The 21,624-nt window shown below is 44.4% G+C and overlaps 1 protein-coding gene across 9 annotated transcripts in view; it reads left to right on the top strand.

The window, feature by feature from the left end:
- The window catches only part of GRIA4 (glutamate ionotropic receptor AMPA type subunit 4), a 299,286-nt gene that overhangs the window by 222,750 nt on the left and 54,912 nt on the right, over positions 1-21,624 (top strand). For 7 of the 9 annotated variants that reach the window (XR_014469815.1, XM_083170043.1, XM_083170042.1 and 4 more), the window contains exon 9: positions 11,768-11,875. Coding sequence is in view for 8 of the 9 variants with exons in the window: in XM_083170043.1 (XP_083026169.1) it covers positions 11,768-11,875 (108 nt within the window). In the remaining variant the exon portion in view is untranslated. Of the gene's footprint in view, positions 1-11,767; positions 11,876-14,418; positions 20,732-21,624 lie in introns of those variants that run through there. The other 2 variants (XM_083170050.1, XM_083170049.1) reach the window with 2 other exon arrangements.

Genomic DNA, 21,624 nt, shown 5'->3' with positions numbered 1-21,624 from the left:
CAGCCCCGGACTTTCAGCATGGGCTGGTAAGTCCTGGAGGGGGGGGACCTCTTCTTTGGGGGGGTCCCCACTTCCCCAGGACCCCTGCCCATGCTGACCAGCCAGGGGGATAATGCTTTGGCCGCGGGACCTTATATAATAAGTGTCCCCCGGCTGTGGCATTACCCTGCTGGCTGGTTGGGTCTGGTGCTGGTTCTTAAAATACGGGGGACCCCTAGTCATTTTGTCCCCCGTATTTCGGGAACCAGCGCCGGACCTTGAGCCTGGTGCTGGTTTCATTAAATCAAGGGGACCCCTATTTGTCGGGGACCCTGATTTTATGTCACCAGCACCGGCTCAATGAGCCCGGGGCTGGTTATGCTCGGGCGGGGGACCCCGCGCTGGTTTTTTTTTATTTTAATTTGCACTTTCCTGCAAACGTGCGATTTTCAGACATGAAAATCGCACATTTTCAGGACTAAAGACACCGCACCACCTCGCACCTATTCGCACTATTTGGCCCGTTTTTCGCATCTCATTAAATATGCAATTTTAAAAAGGGCGAAGTGGTGCGATAAAAAAAATGCGCATTTATCACATCCCATAGAATGTCACCCTGTATGTTATTGGACTATGTACTAAGCCGTTAAGCCCTGGAGGGAGATAAAGTAGATAGAGATAAAGTTTTAGCAAAATTGGCACCTGACTGTCATGTTGCAGGTGATGTTTAAAATGCCATTTAGGAGCTGGTTGGTTGGTACTTCATTTCTGCCCAGTTTATCACCCTTCAAGGCATAGTAATATACCCTTTATTATGTTATTTTGGATTTGATTAGATACATGCAGCCAGTGGGACAGGGCAAGTGCAAGTATGTTTTGTGGTGAAACCCCATGGTTCAAAATTGATTCCAAAAGTCAAAACTCTGATTCCAAAAGTCAATGCAGCAGATAGTGATTGTATGAATGAAAGTATTTGCAGTGACCACAGTAAATTTGTACAAATTGTGGATTTTTTTCCCTTAGATCTGAGACCAAAGGACAGCTCTGACTTAAGCATAAAACCTAGGCAGCGAGCTTGAAGGCAAGGGATGATTGTTGTGTTTTAAACAGAGATAGAGATTTTAGGAAGGTCGTTTTAGTTAACTGGTGAGAATATTATTGGCTCAGTGGGTACTTGTGTATTTTCACAGCGCCTAGCTACGCTACGTTTTCAGCATAGGCTTAGTGTCCCTGTCAGGCAGCTAGTCACCCTACTGTCCCGAGTGACTAAGTGCCTGACAGGGTCACCGTACCGTCCCCGGTGATCCTGGCAAGCCTTGTGAGCGTCTCTCACACATCGCTGGTGGACGCTGGCGGAGAGGGGATCATGTGGGCACCGGCAGAGAGGCACTCCATCTGTCTGTGACGCAGGGGCATCTGAGACGCTTGAGCGTCTCAGTAAGTATTGCGGCAGGGTACGGCAACCCTGCCGACAGGGTTAGTAGTGTTCCTTCTAGGAACTTCGGCGGGCAGGGCGCCGCTTCAAAGGGGGTAGTGTGAAGGGGCGAACCGGGCCCTCCGACGTCACTATTTTGGGCAGTCCCGGGCCGCCGTCGTCACAAAAGGGGCGTGCCCGGGCCACGCCGTGAAGAAAAGGTTACAAGCCCGGCCCCCGCCATCAAGAAAAGGGGTGGGCCTGCCACCGCCATCACAGATGGGGGTGGGCCCGGCCGCCCCGAAGGCTTTGCACTGCCGGGGAAGCGCCGGGCATCGCTATCTCACCTTCAGGGAGGAAGACAGGCTGTTTTAGTGGGGCGTTGCCAGAAAGGCATGGCGCATTTTGCCCTTTAAAAATCGGGCAGGGCGCAGCGCCCCGCTAAAACAGCCTAGCGAGAACACTAGGTTAGGGGTTCGGTAGGGCGTGCGTCTCCTACACAAAGGGGGAATGCGGCCACAAGTGCTTCTTATGCACAATAAAGGAGGCAGTGCTCCATGTTACATACTGGCAAATGCCTCCATTTGAAACCCCCACTATCCACGCCAGCCCGAAGCGTGGTGAACGCACACATTACGCATCCTCCCGACCATTTCATACCCACACTATCCACATCAGCACGGAGTTGACCTTATAAAGTGTAGCGAGCGGACGCGGATTACTTCACATGTATTCCACGTCCGTTCGCGGGGCTTGCTGCGCTCTTGCCACGCTTTGGGCTTGGTGGCTCGCTGCGCTCACCACACTTTATAAAATCGACTCCACGCCGACGTGGATAGTGGGGGTATGAAAAGTTCAGGAGGACACGTAACGCATCCCCTCGCGGGGCTGGCTGCGCTCACCACGCTTCGGGCTGGAGTGGATAGTGGGGGAGTTTCAGGAACACATTCACACCTGTCATGTCAGGCAGGTTAAAATGGTCAATGGTCCCCACACAATGTAATAAGCGCTGACTGACTACGCTAAGTGCCTAACGCTGACTGACTACACTAACTACGTAAGCTCCGGCTGGCCGCAATCGGGCGGGAACACAACGCTGATACTGACAGGGACGCCTGACTGACTACGCTGATGCTACGCTGCCTATGCTGGCCGCGGGAACACTACGCCTATTCTGACAGGGACGCTACGCTAACTACGTAACAGGTGTCGTGATAATACACAAGTACTTCTCAGTGTTTAGGAGATTAATACCCAATTATATTTATAACTAGCTGACCCGCCCGGCGTTGCCCGGGAAACCCTTGGGGTTTCTTTATTTCCAAAATTGCTGAAAAATGTCATCTTACAATATGCTGTGCCAAAGACCTAAGATTGTAATTTGTTATAGATTCCACCATAATGTTAGAATGTGTTTGCATTGATACTCAATGACGGCAATGAAATCAGGTGTGGTGTTGTTGTTTGAAACACAACGCTCCTGAGTTGATAACTTGTATGTTTTGATGAATTCCACATCCACTCCTGAGATTTAGCACCTACTGTATGACATATCCTCCAACATCTGAGGGTCAGAAATCGGTACAAAATCAGAAAGGGACGTGGCCACACCTCCATTTCTATACTTTCAAATTGTACAGTTTCTAGGGTGTGTAATTACAGGCGCTGAGTGCGAAGGGACCGGGGTGGGCATTACTTACCCCGCCATAATTAATTAAAAATTCACTGCTCCCTGCCACTGCCACTCCCCTCACCGAACCTGCAGCAGTCTCTGAGGTCTGGGGATCTGTAAAGCACATGCATCGGGCATCTCTATCAAACAGTGGGGCAGCCCCCTATGTGGGAGCAGGTCCACGGGCCTGGCCACATGATGTCATGACGCGACCCACGCTCCCTGCACCACTGTAATGCCCCACTGGGAATGGGTGCAATGGGCCAAATTCTTCCCTACACCCGCCGAGCCAATCCACTGATCCAGCCATCACAATCATCAATGGGTGCATTGATAAGGTTTGAGTGTAAGAAGTTGAAGAATAAGACTGAGAAAAAGAATTGCCATGTTACAAAGTGTACAATTTACACATTAAATCGTGAAAAAAATGTAAGTGTACATAGTAGTACAATCAAGAAATGAAAGAAGAATTAAAAAATAAGTTCTGATTCAAACTGATAATTGTTTGGATGGGGTGGGTTGTGAAACAAATCTATAGGTGGGGGTATGGATATTGTGGGCATAATTGGTGTTTGTTACACCTACAGGGGGCCCTCAATTGATGGGATTTTCACTACAGTGTCACGGTCACAGTGTCACCATAGGGGGATTCCTAATTGGGGTCCAGGTGGTCTTTTAGGGACCCTTTACAATCTTGTAGGTCTCTTCTCCTTGAGCTTACGATCTCCCTTAATGATAGTCAATAACTGAGGGAGACCGTAGGCTCCAGGAGAAGAGACCAACGGGATTGTCAAGGGGTCCCTAAAAGACCACCTGAACACCAATTGGAAATCCCCCTACGGTGACACTGTAGTGAAAATTTCTCATCAACTGGGGACCCCCTGTAGGTGTACCAAACACCAATTATGCCCACAATATCCATACCCCCTCCACCTATAGATTAGTTTCGCAACCCACCGCCATCCAAACAATTATCAGTTTGAATCAGAATTTATTTTTTAACCCTACTTTCTTTTCTTGATTGTACTTCTATGTACACATATTTTTTTCACGATTTATTGAGTAAATTGTACACTATAACGTGACAAATCTTCATCTCAGTCTTATTCTTCAACTTCTTACACTCATAACATTCAAACAAATCCATGCAGCGCTCATGCCCATCGACCAAACATTATCTATGAACCAAAAGAGTCTGGGAAACCCTTAAGGCAGAGCAGTGCCTGATATCCAACTGACTAACAGGGTGAGTGCAGTGTACCCACTTTGTATTGATCAATGGGTGCATTGGCCAGGACAAAGATTTCTCAGTGCAACTGGACAGGGAGCACAGTGACAGGCTGGAGGACTGGAGAGACGGATATGGGGAACAAAGTAGAAACGGTACATTAGGTACAGTTTTTATTTGCCAGTACAGACTGTTAAATAAAAGGCAAATTATTTTTTATGTGTTCTGTGTGTTTGTGTGTGTTGTACTGTTTTTGTGTGTGTGTTGTAGTGTATGTGGTTGTGTGTGTTGTATGTATCTGTCCAATGCGTAAGTGTGTGAGGTGTGCTACGTATATACAGTATGTGTGTGTTGTGTCTTTGTGTATATGTGCAATGTTTAAGTGTGTGTTTTGTGTGGGTAGTACTGTTTTTTGGGTGTGTGTGGTGAATGTGGGTGTGTGTTGTGCTGTTAGAGGTATGTTATGTGTGTGTTGTGTGTATCTGCCCTATGTGTAAGTGCGTATGGTGTGCTATGTATAAATATGTGTGTGTGTAGTGTGCTGTGTGTATCTGTGCAATGTTTAAGTGTGTGTGTTCTGTGTATTGTACTGTTTTTGGGTGTGTGTTTTAGTGAATGTGGGTGTGTGTTGTACTGTGAGTGTTGTGTTGTGTCTATCTGCCGAATGTGTAAGTTTGTGAGGTGTGCTACGTATATATGTGTGTGTGTAGTGTGCTTTGCGTATCCTGGCAATGTTTAAGTGTGTGTTTGTTGTACTGTTTTTGGGTGTGTGTTGTAGTGTGCATGAATTTGTATTGTACTGCATGTGGTGTGTTGTGTGTGTGTGTGTGTATCTGTCCAATGTGTAAGTGTGTGAGGTGCTCTACGTATAAATGTGTGTGTTGTGTGCTATGTGTGCGTATGTGGTGTACTGTGTGTGCGTGTACAATGTGTATGTGTGTGTGTGTTATGTGTGGTCTATGTATATCCTCAATTATTTCTTAATTGTTTAAAGCCTTCACCATAATGTTAGAATGTGTCATTCATTCTCAATGACAGCAATGAAATCAGGGGTGAAATGTAATAGGATGAGAGATTCAGAAAGTGAGAGATTTGGTAAGAAATCTCCAGTTTTTTTAAAGTGGCAATCATTTACACAGCAAAACCAGTGGGATTTTGCAGTGTCAATGATTGCCACTTTAAAAAAACTGGAGATTTCTTACCAAATCTCTCACTTTCTGAATCTCTCATCCTATTACATTTCACCCCAGGGCCCTTATTCTGGTTGGTGCGGTCAGAGCCGCACACGGGGCTCCGACCGCACAAACCAAGGGCCGCCCACCGGACGGATCGCCACGGCCGTCCATACACGGACGGCTGGCGATCCGCACAAAAATGGTGGAGGCTACGCCTCCACCATGGTGGGAGCTGCCCCCTGCCTTCGATGGTCGACGACCATCGAAGGCAGGCCCGCACGCCGCGGCAGCTCCCGCAAGCTCAGACCACACGGACAATCGTCCGTGTGGGAGCTTGTAAGGGGGCTGAAAGCTGACATCCGGCGACGTCAGCTTTCCGCCCCCATGTCATGGTAATGAGGGCGTCATGCCCTCATTACCATGCATACGCCCCGCGTTTTCATGGGAACGCCCATGAAACGCGGGGCGTACACATAGGGAAATGAGGGGCTGAAGCCCCTCACGCCCCTATCCGCCCCCTTTGCGGCGGACGAAATCCGTCTGCGGCGAAGGGGGCTGCACATGCGCAGAATGACCTCTGCGCATGTGCAGACAAAAAACATCGGCGGTACGGCCGCACGCGGGCCGTACCGCACGATTCTGAATAAGGGCCCAGGTTTGGAGTTGTTCCTTCGCAAACGGTTTCCCAGATCATCGATCTTTTCCCCAGAACATCATTGAAGGAAAATTAAAACTTGGTGTTTTTTAAATTTCTAAGTGAAATTTTCCAAAAAGGGCTTCGAGGTGCACACCACCGGGTCCATAGGTATCTTGTTGCCGAATTTGGTGTCTCTGAGTGCCACAGTGTGTCCGCAATGCGACGGACACGCACACACACACACACACACACACGCACACAGACTCTTCAACTTATTATATAGATTATCGCATATGTTCTAACATATGCGATAATTATAGCAAAGGACAGCAGAGACCCGGAGATCCTAAGCTCTTCTAGGCCTATTTCGTTGCTAACCACCAATTATAAGATTCATACAAAAACCCTTTCTGATAGGTTGATGCTGGTTCTCTCTTCTATTGTACACCCGGATCAATCTGGCTACATCTGGGGCTGCCAATCGGTAGTCAATATGCGCAAGGTGTTGACAGTTTGGAGTGACTCAGATCCCATTCTACAAAGGAGGTGAATGTAGTTCTCTCACTGGATGTGGAGAAGGCATTTGACCTGATCACATGGGACCATGTGCTTGAATCATTGCTCAGATTTGATATTCCAAAAAATGTATTTCACTCATACACCGACCCGGCCACCCGAGTGCTTAATAACTGTTTTCTATTCCCACAATATTTCATTCAAAGGGGGACCCGCCAGGTTTGCCCGTTGTCCCCATTACTCTTTGCTCTGGCCCTTGAGCCTCTGGCCACAGCCCTGAGATCGTTCCCATTGTATACGGGCATCCGTGTCGGTAAGGAGGAAGCCAAGTTGGCCTTTTTTGACAACAATATGTTACTATTTGCTTCAAACCCGACCAAATCTATCCCTACAATAGTATACATAAATGACCGTTTTAGGTCCTTTGCGGGATTTAAAGTCAATTCTCCAAGTCTGAACTAATGATCATCACTCGCAATTCTGGGCCCGTCTCTTCCGATTTGACTCTATCTCAATTCAAATATCTGCCCTTCTATATAAATGGACTACCCTAGCCCTCTTGTTGTTGGGTAGGGCCACGGTCATCAAAAGTATTGCATTCCCAAACCTGTCCTATTTGCTACAAATGATCCCTATGACCCTTTCCAGGCATGATTGTTCCATCCTTAATTCCATATTTACTAAATTCCTCTGGGCTGATAAGAAACCACGTGTGGCCTATACCAAACTCCAACTTCCCCGCTCCGAAGGGGGACTGGGCATCCCAGACACCCTTACATTTAATAGAGCTGTTAGCTTTAGATTCATAATAGACTGGTTCTGGACATGTTCTGTCTTCAAGAACCGATCCTTGGAGGAAGAATTGTTCTCCCCTTACTCCCTTGCAGCCTTATTACACACCCCCCTCCCCCAAAGGAATGATTAAGCCAGAAATACTTAACAATGTTTTATTCAAGGATGCATACAATGCCTGGGCATTCACTAACAAGAAGCTCCAGAGATCCTCTTTGGTCTTTCGCTTCATTACTTTCTGGGGCAACCCTCAGTTCTCTCCAGGAATTGACAATAATCAATTCTTAATATAAAAGAAGGGTCTATCTGCCATCAGAGATCTATGTGACCCGGGTAGTGATGGGTACACAATACAGAAATAATTTGGGTGATTCATGCAAAATATAGGGGGGTTATTCTGGTTTATTCGCTTGGATGGCATACACAGTGACATCCATTTGCAGGCCAGGGGGAACGCCCACATCTTTTGATTGTCGATGACCATTGAAAGATGTGGTGCATGCACACATACAGTACTGTGTGTAAGGTTGCTCTGAGCAACCTTACATATGCGTGCACGTTCAGGGGGAGTGGACATTACCTGATGTCAGCTGGCCAACGCCCCCCCCCCCCGCCTTTCCGTCATGCCAGCATTAACACACATGAAACACCGGGAGTTCCCATATGCTAATGAGGCTGCCCGGCACCACACGCCCCTCTAGACCCCCGGCCTGTCCTGGGTGCATGCACTTGACGAACATCTTTTTTGACGTGGGTGCACATGCGCACAGCGCTACCATTGGTCTCCTTGAGAATGCAGGACGGCAGCCAACGGACCTGAATAAGGTCCATAGAGTAATATAGCGACCAGTGAACAATACAGAGAGCTTTCTAGTGACCATTGTATAAATCACATGGATCAAATTTAACCCCTTCCCAACATTTGACGTACATTTACGTCATGGTCGGGATGTACTTCCCGACACATGACGTAAATGTACGTCATGACTTTAAACTGTCACCGCGTCTAGAGACGCGGTGACAGAGGGACGATGTCTGCTGTCCCTGACAGCAGACATCTTCCCTCATTGCCCAGGGGGGGCAGCGATGCCCCCCCCCGATCGGCGATCGTTGCAATTGGCTGTTCAAATGTGAACAGCCAATTGCAGCGTTTACTGTGTTATGTATATAATTTTGACTCTGCTGCCCCCTAGTGTCCAAAAAAAATAAAAGAAAGTTGAAATAATGAATGAAACATAAAGTTTACATATGGTCTATGTTAGTTATGAACTATTTTGAGTGGTATGATTATTTGTCTCACAAGCAGAAAATTTAACATTTTGCAAATTGCAAAATGTTCAATTTTTTTACGACATTTTGGTATTTTTCACAAAAAAAAAAAAAACTGTATCGACCAAAATTTACCACTAACTTAAAGTACAATGTGTCATGAGAAAACAATCTCAAAATCATTGGGATAAGTAAAAGCAAAAAAAAGTTATCCCCACTTAAGTGATACATGTCAGATTAGAAAAAAAGGCCTCTGTCAGGAAGGCAAAAACAGGCTGCGTCGGTAAGGGGTTAAGAACAAGGGTAAAAACCTTTAATATTGAGCAGTTGACCAGTACTAGATGTTCTGTCATTTTCAATGAATGGCCAAATTTTCAGTGCTGTGCAATTTATAGATTTATTGTCACTGGGCATTTACATGCAGCATAATTTATAGTGTCTGGAGGTAACGTCATGTTGCGGTACCTGCTTAGCCTAATATTACGCTGGATGCATAATCATACTTGTTTAACAGCGACTTGGACACCGACGATGTATTTCAATTTTGCCAGCTACTGTATATAGATCTGTATATGATATAAAAATGTTTTTTTTTACAAATTGTATTTTGTTTTTAAATTAAGAACTTACTAATTATAACTTTCTGACAACCTCATTAAGTTCAGGTATAATCCTCTGTTTTATGGAAATAGAAATACGATAATTATTATTATTATTATTATTATTTTTTTATTGTTTCTTTTATGTATAAGGCGCCACAAAGTTTACCGAAGAAATAATGTTGACCAGGGTGTATAAAACAATTTATTTATTTATTACCAGTTATTTATATAGCGCACACATATTCTGCGGTGATTAACAGAGAATATTGTCCATTCATATCAGTCTCTGTCCCAGTGGAGCTTACAATCTATATTCCCTACCACATGCACACGCACACGCATTCATTCTAGGGTTAATTTTGTTGGGAGCCAATTAGCCTACCTGTGTATTTTTGGAATGTGGGAGGAAACCGGAGTACCCGGAGGAAACCCACGCAAGTACGGGGAGAATATACAAAGTCTGCACAGTTAGGGCCATGGTGGGAATCGAACCCATGACCTCAGCGCTGTGAGGCGCTGTAATGCTAACCATTACACTGTCTGATTCAACAAGATGCAGTACATAAAAAGGCTAAATTTGGGGGAAGCATAAATACTATAATTCAGAAATAAATATAATTTTTCAATTGCTTGTGCATGATGAACCAATAAGTCCAATGAGGGAGTGTTATTAAGTGCGGCTGTATGCAGCTGATAGACAATCGGAGTACCTTAGCTTGTAGTTTGCTCCGGTCAAAGTTGGTAGTCCAAACTCCCGTGTGCCGGCCGGACACTAGATGGATAAGGCAAGTGAGAATGCGTTTCCCCGCCTGCGTCTTTCGCTTTATTAAAGATCAAGATCACACTTGATCTTTGGACTTATTGGTTCATCATGCACAAGCAATTGAAAAACTAGTGGATTGTACTGCTGGGACTGTGAACAGAAAAACAATTGGTGTCCCTCACCAGGGAAGATAACAACACCCCCACCAGTTCCATTTTTTTATCCATTTGTTCTTACATGCACACACAATTTTTCTGTATATTGTATCGGCCGGTACACTTTTTGTATAAATATTAAATGTTATATATACTTTCGGTACTTGTTTCCTAGCACGGCCACACCGATTCTAATCGGGGGCATCGCAGGTAAAAAAATCTCATCGGTCGCATCGCATGCGTGCAAAAAAATCGCATGCGATGGTCCCGACGCGATGCCCCCGATTTCCCATAGGGAACAATGTTAAATGCCTCAATTTACCCAAATGAACAGGGAACAATGTTAAATGGTCCAGAAACCCCCCAAAACACCCCAGAACAGTGAAATGGCCCCCCAAAATTAGTTAACGCCACCCCACGATCAACGTGAACCCGAAGCGTGGCGAGCGCAGCGAGCCCGCGAGGGGCGGCGGTACGCGTCCTCCGACCTTTTCATACCCCCACTATCCACGTCGGCGTGGAGTTGAGAATAGAATAGTGTGGCGAGCGCAGCGAGCCACCGAGCCCGAAGCGTGGCGAGCGCAGTGTGCCCCATGAGGGGACGCGGATACCTTCACAGTTATACGCGTCCCCTCGCGGGCTTCACAGGTGTCCGTGGCGACGCGGACACCTGTGAAGCCCGCGAGGGGACGCGTTTACCTGTGAAGGTATCCGCGTCCCCTCGCGGGGCTCGCTGCGCTCGCCATGCTTCGGGCTCGGTGGCTCGCTGCGCTCGCCACACTATTCTATTCTCAACTCCACGCCGACGTGGATAGTGGGGGTATGTAAAGGTCGGAGGACGCGTACCGCCGCCCCTCGCGGGCTCGCTGCGCTCGCCACGCTTCGGGTTCACGTTGATCGTGGGGTGGAGTTAACTAATTTTGGGGGGCCATTTCACTGTTCTGGGGTGTTTTGGGGGGTTTCTGGACCATTTAACATTGTTCCCTGTTGATTTGGGTAAATTGAGCCATTTAACATTGTTCCCTATGGGAAATCAGGGCCATCGACGCGATTTTTTAACTTTTCAATGCATTTCAATGGGAAATCGGGTCCATCGCGTCGGGGGCCATCGCATACCACTATTAAGGGCACAAGATCAATGCGATTGTGGCCGTGCTAAGAAACAAGTACCATACTTTCTTTTTATTTATTTTTTATGTGTTTTTTATGTATCCAACATGTTTTTATTTGCATTGAGAAATTAACATAAATGTATTTTTCTACAATTCATATGACTGGCATGTATTATTAATTTATTCCTCTTTTGATTAGTAATATTTTATTAATTTATTATTTAATAATCATTTCAGTGCATTGGTTCCTAGCGCTACTGTTAGTGTCTTTTTCTTGTCTTTAGGGATTGGTTATCCCGCATAGTTAGCAGCTGGAATTGATTTATTTTTGGGTTCTTAGCACTCATTACTTGTTGTTGTCAGACAATGTTATAAGTCTGCACATGTCTCCATAAATACATTTATGGAACTGAATTATTCAAATTAACTATATGTAATTGTTCTTTATTACAGATTGGGTACTGGAATGATATGGACAAACTGGTGCTCCTCCAACATGAACCTTCCTTAAAAAATGATTCAGCCATTGAAAACCGAACAGTTGTCGTAACGACAATTCTGGTAAGTTCCTTCTTTTCATTGAAATTTTGAATTAGTCAAGTCATGCTGCTTTCCCACTGCAGACCAGTTTAAAGTACTGGTAATCTTAAATGGTATTTAAAACGGTATTAGCATTCCCACTGCAGCAGATTACCGTTTTAAATACCATTTAAGTACCATTCCCATTGCAGTGAACAGTGTAAAAAGTGCCTAACCCCCCCCCCCCCAGTGTAAAAAGTGCCTAATCCCTCCCCCCCCCCCAAGTGTAAAGTGTGCCTAACCCCCCCGTACCTGCCCTGTGCCCCCACCTCCCCTCCCCTTGTACTTACCTGCACGGGGATGCAGGGCAGTGGGGAGGCAGCGGGGGTCCATGCATTGTCCACGCGGGGTACAGGCAGTCCCAGTGCCTGATGAGAACTAGTAGTTCTCACTTTGCGCATATGTAATGAGTGCACATGCATACTAATGATCCGCTCATTACATATGCGCATATGTAATGAGCGGCTCTTTATTATGCACGTGCACTCATTACACATGCACAAAGTGAGAACTACTAGGTCTCATCAAGCACTGGGACTGCCTGGAGGCTAAATAACGTTTAAGAGGCATCCCCACTGCCTCTTAAACGTTATTTTAACGTGTAGGACTCTGCTTTAAAAACGGGTTGAAATACCATTTAGCTTTAAACGGTATTTCAACTCTGGCACTTTCCCACTGCAGCCTTAAAATGGTAAATTGCGCTGAAAATCAGCAATTTACCCGTTTTTAGCTGCAGTGGGAAAGGGGCATCATTCTCATGTATCCAAGACCTTAAAGAATTTTAGTTTGTAAATACAACATAGTATAACTTAAAGGTACAGGATCGCCCAGTGTTCTTGTGACATCATTGGGTTTTGCCATGAGATATCATTTACATGGAACGTTTATTTACCAAAAATTTACACTCCCGATAAATGGATTTACATAATTAGTTAAAATAGGTTCAATACTTTTTGTATTAAAAGATTGACACAGAAAATCAATCAGTGGCTTTTATAGACTGGACACAATGAGTTTGTTTTTTGTTTTTCTTTCGTGTTCAACCAGGTTTACTGATGATTTTATGTCCTATTTTGTATACTAACTTAAAGACCTTCTTTCAATAACATTTTAATTGGTTTAAATCTTTGGCATTAGGAACGGTATGCGATTATTACAAGATAATGTTATGCTGCATTCACACACATTTGTAATACTGGTTTTAAAATGCGCAAAATGTGGGCACTTGTATTATGTTGTAATATTACCCGTTATAGTCTATTTTTAAAAATATGCACATGAAATTCAGGGGCAGATGTATCAAGCAGTGATAGGGAAGGAGAAGTGATAAAGTGCCTGGTACTATATTATGGCCAATCAGCTCCTGACTGATGTTACAGGCTGGGTTTAAAAAGCAACAGTTAGGAGCTGATTGGCCGGTGATAAAGTACCCGGCACTTTATCACTTCTCCCTTATCACTGCTTCATGCATCTACCCCATATTCAGTATATAGGTTAGTCATAATCGTGATAACATTTGCAATTCACAGTTCCTGGGATGAAAGTCAGGGACAGATGTATTAAACCTGGTGAAGTGTTAACATTTAGGGTGATAATGCACCAGCCAATCAGCTCCTGTCATTTTTCAAAACCAGCCAGTAAATTGACAGTTCGGAGACAATTGGCTGGTGCAGTGTCTCCTTCCACTTTATCACTTTGCCAGGCTTATAAATCTGTCCAAAGTAACTGTACAAATTTTACATTGAAAATCTGACAGTTGATATAAAGAAATGCATTTCGAATACTGTATGTTCTATTACAGTGTTAAGGAAATATTCAAGATTTGTCTTTTCCAAATGGTCATCTTGGATGTTGGGGATAATTACCATTAAATACCAATACATGTTTGCCTATTCCGCTTACAAAATTTCAGTCTACAATACATTATTCGTCTTTGGACTTCAGCACCCCAGACATCTCTCTTTTCAGTCTTCCAAAATTGACTGTTGTCAATATGAAATTATCATTTACGTATAAGTGAAATTTAGTTTAAAAATTTTTTGCATGCTTATACTAAGCAGAGGCAAGCTCAGATGAAAATAATTGTTTCAAAACACTGGAACGTGTATTACATTTCTTTATTGTGTAGCAATAGCGTATTTGTCAGCTTCAGAAGTCAGCCCTTTAACGCTGCCCTTTAAATCCGTTACCAAAACAGGTGGGTGAAGGGTGACCTTTACTTGTCTGGACTTTCCACTACACTTCTCTACCTCCTCTACACTTTTCACCTGCTCTGTTACACTTGACGTTAAACTAAATGTATTTTGAATTTTAATAACGTGTTTATTACTTTTTTTTTTGGTCTTTTGGCTGTAGCGGTTGAACAGTTAAGACATGCAAATTGATTGATTATTTAATAAAAACATTCCCATAACTCTGCTGTTACAGGATTGTCATACACAATTCATTGCAGGAGCAGTTAGATTGCATGATCATTTAGAAACGCTGTGAGCTATTTGTACGGTGTATTTTTTTTTTCCTAAAAGATTCAGTAATGGGAAATCATACTTCAGTACAGTCCTCCTCTTTTCAGCCTCTGATGAAGAATCCTATTTTAAGAAATTGATCAAGAAAGAACAGATTTTCAAGATCCAGCGACCATTCCTTGCTTTGGCTCAAGTATAAATCACCATTGTAGACCAAACAGTAGAATTTTTATTTTATTTCATTTTTCCTTAAATCTGTAATGTGGTCTGAAAATTACTCCTTTTACAACTCAAAAATACCACATATTTAAATCATAGTTGCCTACCCTCCTGCATTCTGCAGGAGACTCCCTGAAATAACAGCAATCTCCCTCTCTCCCTCATTAGTTTAGCAATCTCCCTCATTTCACCTAGCCACCATTACACGGTTACATTTTTGGGGGAAAAAAGGAATGAGAAATAAATACATTTACATTAAATCATCAGCACCATTTCCCAGCACTTAAGCAAGTATAGTAGCTCTTACTAACTGCTTTGGGGCTCACCTACGTTTGGATAAAAATAATTTAAAAAAATTCTTCCCCGATTGAGCAGTACACACCCACGCTTCTAGGAGCCACGTTCACAATCTCTTTTCACAATCTCTCCATATATGGAAGTAGACACGCCCTGTGGGTGGAGCATGACAGGCCCTCTCAATGGGGCACTGTGCAAAATTCTGCTACCAACTATAATCTCCCTGAAAATAGTTTTCAAAAGTAGGCAAGTGTGATTTAAATAGTACAGTATGATACTGACAAAGTACTGTACACCTATTCGCTAGTTATTCAATAAAAAAATGAATTTAAAGGCTGAAGGCTATCTTTAATGTCCCTATCTTGTATTATAAAGAAAGCATTTATGCATGAATAGTACATACAGTTTTAAAACCACTGCTCATTTTGAGGCATAATTAATGAATAAGAAATTCAACACATCATATAACATTTTTATTCTATCTAAAAATATTTTGATATTGCAATTGAGCTCAATTGTAAAAAAAAGTTGTGCATTTTATTATATAGTCGCGATAGGCCTGTGGACGAATTCTGTCTTCATAGTGTGATTCTGAAGTCTACAATAAGTGTAGTGACACATGTATAGTAACTAAAGTACTTATTTATTATGCTTTGCATTATCGTAGTGGTATAGTACAGTACATGATGTTTATATATCTGTTTATGCTTACCGTTTGCCTGTCCCCATATATTTTCACACCATTTATTCGGTCATGTTAGACTCAAGTGTTCTTTACAATCGCATGCAATAGTTCCAGATTATGCTCAATGTTACTAGTACTGTAGCTTCGTTTGATGTACTGTGCAGCAATCTATATGTTCAAACGGATATTACTGTACAGGGGCGTGTGGTACTTCTTACTGACCTCGGGTTTTTTAATTCTGATTTGGACCAGAATGTAAAATTGTGCTTTTGGTAAAATTGGTGACTGTAAGCCTAATTTAGACCTGATCGCAGGACAATTTGGCAGAACAATGCTGCACTGCAGGTGGGGCAGACTTGCCTACCCTTCTGGAATGGCCGGGAGTCTGCCGAAAAATCGGGTCCCCCTCCCGGCCCCCTGGGAAGGTGGGCAAGTCTCCCGCATTCCCCCTAGAGCCCCGCTCCCCCCCCCCCCCCCCCCCCCGGAGCTGGTGAAAGAGGTGGCGGAAATCACGGGTCTGGGGGCGGGACTAAAATGATGCGAATCGCATAATTTTCACGTCATTTTAGCCCCTTTACTCGCGGACCCACGAATCGCGGCTTTGAGGTGTCACACTTTTTTTCCCTGCCCACTGACCTGCACAATTGGTTGTCCTCTCTAGGCTTCTCTCGGAGAGGCACATTAAAAGGTCAGCAAGTATGAGGTGGGGCAGATGTAACATGTGCAGAGAGTTACATTTCGGTGAGTTATTTTGTTTCTGTGAAGTGTAAATACTGGCTGCTTTAAAATCATATTGCAAATTAGATTTCAGTTTGAGCACACCCCACCCAAAGGTAACTTTCTCTGCAAATGTTACATCTGCCCCGGATTCGGTATGGAATCCCGGCAGTCGGAATCCCGGCATTCAAAATCCTGACGCTGGAATCCCGACCGTCAAAATCCCGACATGGGGGGGACGTGGAACGCAGCGGACCGGGCCCGGTGCTTCGATACGCTCGGCACGTTAATTTATTCTCCCTCTATGGGTGTCGTGGACACCCACGGTGGGAGAAAGTTACGGGATTTCGGCGGTCGGGATTCCAGCGTCGGGATTCTGAACACTGGGATTCCAACCGCCGGGAAATTAACCACATCCCATGTGCCCCACCTGCAGTGCAGCATGATTTTGCTTAATTTGAGAACTAATTTGTCCTGCGATCAGGTCTGAATTAGGCTTTTTTGTTCACTATATTGATTAACTGTTTTAAAACATAATGGAAAGTCACTGATTACAAAAGCTATAATAAAAGGGTCCTGGGACAGAACTCTGCTGAAATTGAGTTTCATTGTGAACTGCAGATGAACTCAAAGTAATGGGCTAATATAACAAGGAAAAGCTCCCAACTGGAATTCAAGCTGGGGACAATATGCTCCTCATCCACATGCTGCGGGGAACCATTTCTCATAGCCCCAACTGAAAACTGTGTCTCTTTAACCATGTGGTGGGAGATGTGAGCAGTGGGGCCAATCAAAAAGAACATTCAGGACCATAATCATTTTTGATTGGTACTCCTGATCACACCCCTTTTACAGCCTTTATAAGTTCTGGAAACAAATATTTTGCAATTTAAACGGTTGATTTTCATATAGATCTCAGAAACATTTCCTTTTCATAATCAAGTTACAGTCTTAATTTCAGCCATAATCGCTGGGAATATGGTCGCTGAGTGACCATATCCCTGTGTGTAATGGGTGACTGTCGCCGGTAGCACTCTCCCGCGACCAGCTCCTGCGACCAGCAGTTTTCCCCGGCAGAGAGTCTTGTTTTTATCAGCGACAATCTCTGGTCGCTGATGAAAACGGGACACTGAGCAATATATTGACCAGACGTTTGCAGCTAGTATAGTCATTTCCCATATTAACAATGTATAGAGGGTATTTCAGATTAATGTAACATTATCTTCATTGGAAATAAAAACAGAACTTTTCTTTCAAAAATAAGGAAATGTCTAAATGACCCCAAACTTTTGATCAGTATTTCTGACCTGACGAAGGGCAATAGTCAAAATGGCATATCGGGGGCTTACCCGAAAGCTTCTCCTGAAAGAACCTGTTGGTATGAGTCATCTTTGAATGAAAAGTCCGTGGGTGCCAGTTATTGGATGAATTATATATATATATATATAATCAATGGGCATTTGGGAGAGAGCAGTGTTTGGCATAGAACTAATAGGCCATTTTGCAGTTATTAGTACAAAATGAAGCCATTAAGTCAAGACTTCAGGAGGTACAAAATGAACAGAAAATGGGGTCACACCCTTTCTACTACAAAGACTTTAACATAAATAAGTAACAATGGGGACTGATAATGCAAACAGTTTTGCTGGTAACTGTGCAGTAAATGTGGTGTTTCCAATAGCAACCAGTGAATCTCATACTTATTTATTATCATATGCAGTATTTATATAGCATTACATATCACACAGTGCTCTCCAGAGAATACTGCGCCATACACATACACTTTGGCCCTTATTCTAATTTAATCAGTCCCCCACGCGTTCGCACGGGGGGACTGATTCTTTGTGTCTGTGCAGGCACATTTCTGCACATGTGCAGACTCAGGGTGCGAGTGGGCATGGCGAACTACATGTTCAGGGCCGAAACTAGGTGTTTCGGCGCCCAGGTCGGCAGTCATTTGGTGTCCCCCCCCCCCAAAAAAAAAAAAGCTCCTAGCGCTGCCGGGCGGTGGGCGGGAGCCAGATTTTGAAAAGACTTACCGGACGCTGATTGGCTAGTCTTTTCAAAATCATCAGCGCTTCCCGCCACCAGGCAAATAGCGAGCGGCTGTGTATGTGAAAGCTGCCGCTACACCAGTCCCTGGACCCCCGCTGCCAACATACCTGTGTGTAGCATCCAGGGACTGTTGTAGCGGCAGCCTTCACTCACTCCGTCTCCTAGCGCTATCTGGCTGGCGGTGGGAAGCGCTGATGACTTTGTAAAGACTTGCCGGACGCTGATTGGCTGAATTCAGCCAATCAGCGTCCGACAAGTCTTTTCAAAACCTGCTTCCCGCCCACCGTCCGGCAGCGCTAGGAGCCGGAGTTAATCCACCAGTCCCCAGGACCGCGCTAGGACCTGGCATTAACCCACCAGTCCCCGGACCCCCGCTGCTAATCCCAGGGACCACGCTGCTGGGACACCACACTAGCGCCCCCACCCTCCAGCGCCATGTTTGCCATCCCGCTCGCACCTAGCAGTGCAGGCAGGGGGGGTGGGGCATCGGCGGGGGGCACAGCCCATGGGAACGCCCAAAGTTTCATGGGAGTTTCCATGCTAATGGGCCAGTGACGTTGGAGCTGGTAGATGACATCAGCAGATGTATGCAGCCCGGCTGCTTCCCGCACATGGCACACACAGATCAGAGACACCATAGAGGTGTCTCTGATCTGCGAGTGCTGGAGAAATCCTTCGATGGTCACAGACCATCGAAGGATTTCTCCCCAGGTGAGAATGGATGATTATGCAAATCATACATTCCCAGCCGTGTGGGGGTTAGCAGGATATTGCGGCATGCGAGGGGGGGGGGCAGGCCAGCCTGGCGGGCAGCGTTTGGTGCACACGCAACGTTGCGAAATTCACAGTGTTGCATGTGGACCAGAATAATGTCCTTTGTACCACTAGCTATTTAAGCTGCTAGTATAAATGTGAATATGGGAGGAAATTGGAAGGAATCTGGAGCGTCCGGAGGATACCCATGCACACACGGGGAGGACTTACAGACTCCACACATTATTTTTTTAACCGTTTGGTTTCTGTGGGTATCATCTCCTTTTCTGCAAATTTATGTTCTGGAACACTATAAGGTCGTTGGGTTGACAAATATAAGGTCGAAATATATTGGGTCAACTCTGAATGTCGACATGACTTAGGTTGACACCTGGAATAGGCCAACATGTCTAAGGTCGACATGGTTGGGATGTCGACTCAAGCATTAGGTCGACACTGGCTAGGTCAGCAGTCAAAAAGTCGATATGGATTTTTCACGGGTTTTTTTTTTAGCCGACGTGTGCCGACAGGCGGTATTTCATGCCCTACCATCCACTAGGGCATGGAGGGAGAATAGAATAGTGTGCAGAGCATAGCAAGGCACCGTGCCCGAAATACGCAAGGGGACGCGGTGCACCGATATGGTGTCCATGTCGACCATGTCGACATTTGGGACAAAAAAAAGTAAAAACCGCAGGTCGACCTTTTGACTGTCGGCCTAGCCATTGTTGACCCAATGCTTGTGTCACCCTTCCAACTATGTCTACCTTAGGCATATCGACCTACTTCAGGTGTCGACGTAAGTCGTGTCGACCTTCAGTGGTGAACCCAATGTATGCCAACCTAATATTGGTCGACGCATACCGACTGGAACTGCTTTCTTAAATGTCCTCCAATATCTTTCTACTATATGTCATTTATTTGCGGTTCACCTGCCGGAACAAGTTGCACTTTAGCATGTGCTCATACAGATTTACGCTAAATATACGGTCTGTGTATAATATATCATTTCAATGTATGTAATGGTGTCAGATGTGTACTGTAGTAGATATTTGCTGATGTGGAAATGTTCGGTAATTATTTGGTTTGCATCTTTTTTCTGTAATCTCCACGAATAAAGCATTGTGACTTTGCGTATTATTAATTGTTGTACACGTGGCAACGCTCAGAAGGAACCACTGTTATTGCATTGATTAATGGTCCCTTATTTTGTATCATTTGGTTTGTACCATAATAAATTTTAACCTTTCAAAATGAATCAAATCATGTTTTCTATTTTTCGGCATGATCCTGAAACTACACTGCAGCTTTGTACACACTGTGCTTATAAGGTAAATCCTATGTTCTATGTAAAGTTTAAAGTTGGTGAATGTCACTCTAGGGACATGCATGTCCAAACTGTGGCCCTCCAGCGGTTGCGAAACTACAAGTCCCATCATGCCTTGCCACGGTTTTGCTATTAGAGAATGCTAAAACTATGGCAAGGCATGCTGGGATGTGTAGTTTCTCAACAGCTGGAGGGCCACAGTTTGGTCATGCGTGCTCTAGGAAGTGTGCAAATGTTTTTGTATCACTTATGTTGAATTATGTGACGGTCTTAGTTTATATGGGCATTTTCCCTGTTGTATTAAATCTGTGTTTCTGTGACTTAAAGGCTAAATTTCTTCTTTATTTTTGTGGAATTGCTTAAAAAAAGTTGCACTGTCGTCTATAATATATACTTATAACATTTATAGAGTGTGTGGTGAGTTAACGGATATGTAAAGGCCGTCCACTATAGAAGATATATAGAATGGGGATCAGTATGATTTCCCAAAATTCAAAATACTGACGGGCAAAATACCGACAAGCGTTGACAGTCGAAATGCCAACAGGTTCAAAATGCCGACATTTATTATGCCAACATGGGCCAAAATGCCAATACGGTCAAAATACATAAAATATCAACATGTCTATGAGTAGATGATTTTTTTGGGGTGTGTCTATGTCAACATAGGTGAACACGGACACTGTATAAGTAAACCGTGTCCCCTCGCATGGCTCGTCATGCTTTGGGCGTGGTGCCTCGCTACGCTTAACACACTGTTAGCATATAACTCTATACCCACTTGGAACGTGAAGAAGGACCAAGTCGCTTTCAAAGAAATAATCAAGAAAAACTCATGTCCACATTTTACACGTCAATATTTTTACAGTGTCAGCATTTGTCGGCATAAGGAATGTCGGCATTTTGAACATGTGGGTACTGTATTTTGACTGTGTACCAATGGTTGTCAGTAAATTGACTGCGTCCGTTAGAATGTTCCTATAGGGACTGTCTATTTTCAGATAGAGTTACCTGCTTGTTCTGTTCTTCCGGCCAATGTGGAGTCTAGAATCAGGATGGGGGCTTGGTTTTGGTACTTTGAAAACTTTTTCACGTCATAGTGGGCACATTGAAACCTGCAATCACCAATTTTAACACCACTTTGCGGGGGAATAGCTCCCAACCGGCAGCAGCTCCAGAGGGGTGTGGTACAGGGGTCCAACAGTCGGGATAC

This window comes from Crinia signifera, chromosome 2, assembly GCF_055691185.1.
Source record: "Crinia signifera chromosome 2, ASM5569118v1, whole genome shotgun sequence".
Lineage (NCBI taxonomy): Eukaryota > Metazoa > Chordata > Amphibia > Anura > Myobatrachidae > Crinia > Crinia signifera.
This window is presented reverse-complemented; position numbering and strand designations above follow the sequence as displayed.